The 8,188-nt window shown below is 45.1% G+C and overlaps 1 protein-coding gene across 1 annotated transcript in view; it reads right to left on the bottom strand.

Moving 5' to 3' along the window:
- Window positions 1-7,427, bottom strand: part of TGFBRAP1 (transforming growth factor, beta receptor associated protein 1) — a 42,965-nt gene extending 35,538 nt beyond the window's left edge. Inside the window, exon 1 of the mRNA XM_011969561.1 lies at window positions 6,726-7,427. Coding sequence (XP_011824951.1) covers window positions 6,726-7,413 — 688 coding nt within the window. The 5' untranslated portion in view covers window positions 7,414-7,427. The remainder of the gene's footprint in view (window positions 1-6,725) is intronic.
- Window positions 7,428-8,188: the final 761 nt, after the last annotated feature.

The raw sequence follows: 8,188 nt of genomic DNA, 5'->3' as shown, positions 1-8,188 counted from the left end.
TTTTTTTTTTTTTTTTCTTTTTGAGACCGAGTCTCAGTCTGTTGCCCAGGCTGGAGTGCAGTGGCACTATTTTGGTTCACTGCAACCTCTGCCTCCCGGCTTCAAGCGATTCTCCTGCCTCAGCCTCCCGAGTAGCTGGGATTACACGCATGCACCACCACGCCTGGCTAATTTTTATATTTTTAGTAGAGACGGGGTTTCGCCATGTTGGCCAGGCTGGTCTCCAACTCCTGGACTAAGGTGACCTGCCTGCCTCGGCTTCCCGAAGTGTTGGGATTACTGGTGTGAGCCACTTTGCCCAGCCTATCAAATCTTTATAACTAAAACAGTTAGGTATTGGTACATGAATAGGCAAATGAACTGAGAGAATAAAACAGAAAGTCCAGAGACAGACCCAATACATTAGGAAATTTAGTACACATTAAAGGCCATCATCAGTAAGGAAAATATAGACTCTTTAATCAGTTTGTTGGGAAACTGGACAGCTATATAATAAAGATAAAATTGAGGTTGGCCACAGTGGCTCACGCCTGTAACCTCAACACTTTGGGAGGCCACGGCAGGCAGAGCACTCCAGTCCAGGAGTTCAAGACCAGCCTGGGCCATGTGGCGAAACCCAGTCACTACAAAAAATACAAAAATTAGCCAACTGTGGTGGTGGGTACCTGTGGTCCCAGCTACTAAGGAGAATGAGGCGGGAGGATTGCTTGAACCAGAGAGGCGGAGGTTGCAGTGAGCTGAGATTATGCCACTGCACTCTGGCCTGGGTGACAGAAAAATACCCTGTCTCAAAAATAAATAAATAAATAAAAATTTTAAAAAGATAAAATTCAATGTATTCCTTATACTCTTCACTAATAAGAAATGAAACTGGCCAGGTGCGGTGGCTCAGGCCTGTAAACCCAGCACTTTGGGAGGCCGAGGCCGGTGGATCACTTGAGGTAAGGAGTTCGAGATCAGCCTGGCCAACATGCTGAAACCCTGTCTCTACTGAAAATACAAAAAATTAGCCAGGAATGGTGGCACCTACCTGTAATCCCAGTTACTAAGGAGGGTAAGGCAGCAGAATCATTTGAACCCGGGAGGTGGAGGTTGCAGTGAGCTGAGATGGTGCCACTGCACTCCAATTTGGGCAATAGAGCTAGACTCTCTCAAAAAAAAGAAATAAAACCACACAAGTACTAGAAGAAAACACAGGTGAATTTGTCTTTAACCTGGAAGACAGAGAAATCTTCCTAATTATAACTCAAATTCAAGAAGCAATATCAGAAAATTTTGATACATTTGATTACACAGAATTTTCTTTTTCTTTTTGAGATGCGGTCTTGCTGTGTTGCACAGGCTGGAGTGCAGTGCCTAGTTACAGGCAGAATTACAGAGCACCACAGCCTCGAACTCCTGGGCTCAAGTGGTCCTCCTGCCTCAGCTTCCTGTAGCTGGGACCACAGGCACATGCCACTACACCTGGTGAGATTACATCAATTTTTTTTAAAAAGCTTTTGCACAGTAAAACATGGAAACAAATACTTGAAACTTATATAACAGAGAAGTTGGTATCTCACATATATAAAGAATACTTAAAAAAAAAAGGGCTAGAGATCATTCCCATTAGAAGAAATGTAAATGGTTTTTAAACATGTGAAAAATGTTCAATCATGCACATAAACAAGGGAAATGGAAATTAAAACTACACTGTGAAACCATTTCTCATATACTAGACAGGCAAAAACACACAAGTTTGGACAACATCCTCTGTTGGCAAAGCTGGAGGGAAACAGGTACTTTCATAGGTTGCTGGGGAGAAATAACATGGTGCAACCTTTATCAAGGGAGACTATGGCAACACCTCGCATTTATACTCTGACTCTGCTATCTCCTTTCTAGAAAGCTTTCCAATAGATACACTTAAAACACACACGCATACACACAAATATAATTCCCTAGAAATAGCTAAAGACTGAAAAAGACCCCAAATGTCCATCAATAGATGGAACGCATTATGGTACCTCCACACAGCAGAATAGTGCACAGCTATAAAAATCAAGGAAGAATACCTCTACATTATACTCTGAAGTGACCACTTTAATATACTAAGTAAAAAAAAAAAAAAAAAGCAAGGTGAAGAAAAGTACGCTACCATTTGGCCAAGAAGGAGGAGATACAAATATTTACATATTTACGTTGTATTTTAAAATGCAAGAATAAACCCTAAAAATAAAGGTTATCTATGGGAGAGGGAGACTTGGCAAAAAACTGGCTGTAAGCTTAGACCTCTTTGATGATATCTTGCTGTATCCATCTGTCCTGGAACTTTGTAAACATTTATATAACAAAAAATAAACCAAAGCAATTTCTAAAAATCAAAAGTAAAATGAAACAAACAAATCTAACTATAAATCTGGTTGATGGCATAACCACACAGAGAAGAACTACTCCAAGTGACTTTGAAACACAGTAATTTGACTATATTTCTAATAGCCTAAGGACAGAAAGAACCACAAACCATCAAAGTTTCCAATAATTATACTGTGGGAGCGGTAGTGTTGGTCCTGTTACTCTCTTGTATGTACTGCGGGATAAATCAAAGGAGTAATTATGTTGAGGTAGTAGAGAAGTAAGATCTTTGGTGTGATTGAAAGGAAATACAGGTACAATGATGGATTGGTTCTATCAACATGATTTCACAATGAAATCATCTTTACAAAATATATACTTGCCCAGGTGCAGTAGTGCACACCTAGAGTCTCAGCTACCTGGGAAGCTGAGGCAGGAGGCCTGCTTGAGCCCAGGAGTTCAAGGCCAGTCTGGGCAACATAGCAAGACCTTGTTTCTAAAAGAATAAAATAAAACCAAAAAGACATACTTCCCAGCACTGTCTACTGAAAGAAGGGCCTAGAAACATGAGCAATAAGCACCCCTAGCTCCCAGACTGTGGTCTGTAAACATCGGGGCTTTTTGGAGAAATGGCTGAAACCAGACCCAGGACAAGAAATGTACGAGGTGAGTTGGGAGCATCCTGAAAGTCAAGGAAGCAATCAGATTTCTAGTGGCATGAAAAAGGGACTGAAGAGTCCACCTGAATAAACTCCCAGCAGGCATGGATGAAACCAAGCACATCACACACATTTACGTCCATGAGTTTATAATGATACTTTTCAGAAAGCCATTTCTGTAAGACAGAAGAGACCCCCATATTGAAAACTGAATAACCGAATTGATCTGGGCAGTAACTGTCAATAGCTGTTAACATTACAGAGCGATGAAGGCATTCACATCAAATATATCACATCTAGATATATTTGATATTAAGGAATTACTGTCAGGTTTTTTAGGAATTGGGGTTTTCTTAGGTAACTTAGAAATATGTACTAAAATGTTTACAGATGAAATGCTATGATGTCTGGGATTTGCCTCAAAATAAACATGTATAAACTGAGAATGCTTGATGTTGGGTGATGTCTCTACCTGGTTCATTATGCTATTCTCTTTATTATATAAGTTTATATATGTTTTCTACAACAAAAAAATTTCACAGTATGGAATTCCTCAATTTTTCGAAAAACAAATGTGGCTGGGCTAAAGATTTTTTCTTCAAAAAGTAAGACTCTATAGTGTCAAACCATAAAAAGACATGGAGGAAACTTAAATGCATATTACCGGCTGGGTGCAGTGGCTCACACCTGTAATCCCAGCACTTTGGGAGTCCGAGGTCAGTGGATCCCTTGAGGTCAGGAGTTTGAGACCAGCCTGGTCAACATGGTGAAACCCCATCTCTACTAAAAACACAAAAATTAGATGGGCATGGTGGCACATGCCTGTAATCCCAGCTACTCGGGAGGTTAAGGCAGGAGAATCACTTGAACCCGGGAGGCAGAGGTTGCAGTGAGCCGAGATTGCACCACTGTACTCCAGCCTGGGCGAGGGTGGGGGGAAAGAGAAAACCCTACAACCAAGCGAAAGAAGTCAATCTGAAAAGGCTATATACTGCATGGTCCCAACTAGATGACACTGTGGAAAAGAAAAAACCCATGGAAACAGCAAAAAGATCAGTGGCTGCTGGGGCTTAGGGGAAGGGAGAGATGAACAGACGGAGCACAAAGGACTTTCAAGGTGGTGAACGGATTGTGAATGACACTATAATGGTGGATTCATGTCATAACACATTTGTTGAGCACGGTCCCTAATATGAACTATGGGCTTCAGGTGCTAACAACGTGTCCCCGTACCACTGTCGTGTGGATAACGGGAGGGCAGGAGGTCCATGGGAATTCTGTGTACTTTCCCCTCAGTTTTGCTGTGAACCTAAAACTGCTCTAAAAAATAAAGTATGTATATATATATTTTTTTAAAGTGAAAATCAAGACATATACATGAAATAGTGACAGGAATTCTTGTTTGTCACAAGAAAATGTGTTTGCACTCAACACTTTGAAATGAGGTGTCTATACAAAAACTCTCCAAGGATAAAAAGTACCAGTGTTAAAGGGAATGCACTCTCGCCAGCATCCCTGTACCATGAACATATACACGAATTCTAATATGAGCCACCCCTGGCTGGAAGAAAATACCAGGAGACATCACTAAGGTTAAAGCGCTGATTCTTAATTTTGATAAGGCTGTCCGGAGAATTAGGTAAGGCCACAGAAGAACCACTAAAGCCCCTTTTGAGGAGCTAGCTATGAAAAACTTTTTGGTGGGATGAAATGACAGGACATAAAAGAGAAAATGTTATGTACCTGACATTGAAAACACTTAGTGAGCTACTTCAACTCCTTTTCATTTTTATTTATTTATTTTACTTCTTTTAGACAGAGTCTCACTCTGTCACCCAGGCTGGAGTGCAGTGGCACGATCTCAGCTCACCGTAACCTCCGCGCCCCTCCAGGGTTCAAGTGATTCTCCTGCCTCAGCCTCCTGAGTAGCTGGGATTACAGGTGCTTGCCACCGCACCAGGCTAATTTTTGTATTTTTAGTAGAGATAATGTTTCATCTTTCGGCCAGGCTGGTCTCGAACTCCTGACCTCAGGTGATCTGCCTGCCTCAGCCTCCCAAAGGGCTGGCATTACAGGCGTGAGCCACCTCGCCTGGCCTCAACTCCTTTTTAGAATGAGGAAAACAATCAAATGACAACCCACCCATGTGGGAAAATCTTACCAGGAACCCTTATGGAGTTTTCGGGTTTTTTTTTTTTTTTTTGGACAGAGTTTCACTCTTGTTGCCCAGGTTGGAGTGCAATGGCGCGATCTTGGCTCAACGCAACCTCCGCCTCCTGGGTTCAAGCAATTCTCCTGCCTCAGCCTCCCGAGTAGCTGGGATTATAGGCATGCACCATCATGCCTGGCTAATTTTGTATTTTTAGTAGAGACAAGGTTTCTCCATGTTGGTCAGGCTGGTCTCGAACTCCCAACCTCAGGTGATCCACCCGCTTTGGCCTCCCAAAGTGCTGGGATTACAGGTGTGGGCCACCGTGCCCGGCCTGAAGTTATTTTTGTAGTTATTTACTTAAAAGAATTTTCCCACTGTTGGAGTGGGTAGATAGGTAGACATAAGCAGGAGCGAAGAGGCCCTGATAAAAGGGAGGTCTGGAAAATCTCACATCCCAGAGACCATCAAAAAGATGCAAGCTGGCCAGGTGCGGTGGCTCATGCTTGTAATCCCAACACTTTGGGAGGCCGAGGTGGACAGATCACTTGAGGTCAGGAGTTCAAGACCAACCTGGCCAACATGGTGAAACCCCATTTCTACTAAAAATACAAAAATTAGCCAGGCGTGGTGGTGCATGCCTGAAATCTCAGCTACTTGGGAGGCTGAGGCAGGGAGAATTGCTTGAACCTGGGAGGTGGAAGCTGCAGTGAGCCAATATTGTGCCACTGCACTCCAGCCTGGGCAATAGAGCGAGACTCTGTCACAAAACAAAACAAAACAAACAAACAAAATGCATGCTAGATATGAGGAGAGAGGAGAGAAAGAGGGTAAAGGAGAAATTCCAAAGAGACATGCAGGTGCAGTAAGTATGGACCTAACCGCTGTACAACCTTCCTGGGGTGGAGGTAATGAGCAATGCAGCCATTCGGTGGGATTCACATCCAACACCGGCTGTACATGCACACCAACTAATAGTAAGAGAGGGCCCCACAAGCTTAGGGTAGAAATTAGGTGGGAGAAAAAGGCAGGGACTTAAGGCAGAAGCGGGAAAAGCAGACAAAGGAAAAAGGCAGAAACTTAAGACAGAGGTGGGAACTTCAAGAAAAAATCCAGCATCATAAAAACCTGAGGCAGAACTCTCAGGGCTGCTGGCTTACTCTCTCAGCATCCACTCTGCCTCATCTTTCAGAACGTACTGTCTCTCTCCATATAAACTCTCTGTTCTCTATTTCCCTTCCTAAAGCTCTCTGCTATCTCTGAATTGTCTCTTGGCCAAAATCTTTCTCCCAAGATGACTAAGGGCTGAGAATATCCGCCCTTCCTGGTAACACTACCAGAGCTGTCTTCAAGCTCCACTTCAGTGTGGAAGAAACTGGTTTTATGACTCCACCCCCATGTTCACAGAACAATGGAACTGGATTTCATTAAGCACTGGTCAAGCACTGCTGCCTCTGTCTTGCCACACATGCCCAAGGTCACTGAGGATTTATTCTGCACAGCGCCAATCTCACTCTCCAGTTTCAACATGCAGTCACGGAGGCCACCCAAAAAGACCAGGTGCACAAACGCATCCTCCTCACCCAGCCCTCCGGGGCCCGCCAGCAGGAACTCCTGTCTCCCTATCCTCTTGACGATCGGCGGCCTCTCCTCGCTGCAGTAGGGAAACAGGTCCTGGGAGACGCCCGTGCTGTAGTTGTGGATGATGTACTGAGTGGTCAGAGCCAGACACAGGAAGTGGCCGTCCACAGCCACAGCGAGGGGCTGCTCGGAGGTCGACACCTCCTTGACGATCTGCACCCGGTCCTCATACACCAGAAACATCTGGATGGTTCTACGTTTGACAGAGATGATGCAAACTTCTACACAGAATGGGTCCCCGCTCACAGGGTTCTCATTCAGTGCAAACGTGGCTGCCCCCTTGATGCGGGCCCCCGAGGGCACGGGCTCGAGGTTCAGCATGTTGACCAGGCTGATGGAGTTGTCACACAGCACCAGCAGCCTGTTGAGTGCTGAGGCTGCGCGCAGCTCGTTCACGGGCTTCTTGAAGCCCAGGTGTCTGTGCAGCTGTTTGGTGGCAGTGAACGTGGCCGGCCCGGCAGGCACTGGCCTCTCCTCCAACAGGAAGTGGTAGACGAAGCAGTCGTTGGTACCCACGTAGAGGTCCCTGCCGCAGCACTCCACACACTCTATGTTGATGCGCTCCTTGTCGCCCATCAGCAGCTCCCGCTCCACGGCAGAGACAAGCGTAAAGGCTTTGATGTTCATCATGTCTACTGGCTGATCTGCTGGAAGAGAAAGAGGAAAACTGATTTTAGAGGAACAAGGAAGAAGCAGAAACAGAGGTTGCAATAATGATACGTGGATTCCCTAGTTAGCATGTTCATTAAAGGAAAACATTCTATGCTGTCAAAAAACGGAAAGAAACCATTTCCCCACTGACCTCCCCCATCGGACAGCAAGAGACCCCAGCAGAAAACCACACATACACCCCTCCACACACACCCACACACACACATGCACGTGCTTGTGATCACATGCCATCCTGCTCAGTCCCCACACAGAGTCACCTGGAGCCTCCTCGCATTGCTCCTGGGAGACACGCTTGCAGGCAGAAGACAAATGCACGCATTCACCCACAGGCAACATAACAGAAGGATTTCTGTGAGGCAGGAGGATGACTTGACCCCAGGAGCTGGAGGCCAGCCTGGGCAATATAATGAGACCCCATTAAAACAAAGAAACAAAAAAAAAAGGATTTCTGAAAAAGGCAGAAGTGATCTTCATTGATCTTCCCTGAGTATCGACAGCTACTTGAATATGTACTTTAGTCAGTGAACACAACCACAGTCGCAGGATCCTGCCAGGGACACTGAGGCAGGTGCCAGGCCTTGCATTCCTTTGTGTTCTTCCCAAAAAGGCAGGCGCATCAGCCCCAGCTCCGGAGGACCCCAGCTCCGGAGGAAATGTATTCATTTGGAGAGTAAAGGTGTGCCTCGGAGCTCGAAAGGCTTTTCAGGTGGCGAGTGGAGCTATTCAGTGGATG

This window comes from Mandrillus leucophaeus, unplaced genomic scaffold (assembly GCF_000951045.1).
Source record: "Mandrillus leucophaeus isolate KB7577 unplaced genomic scaffold, Mleu.le_1.0 Scaffold9, whole genome shotgun sequence".
NCBI classification, from domain to species: Eukaryota; Metazoa; Chordata; class Mammalia; order Primates; family Cercopithecidae; genus Mandrillus; species Mandrillus leucophaeus.
The sequence above is the reverse complement of the archived record's forward strand: the minus strand, read 5'-3'. Positions and strand labels throughout refer to the sequence as shown.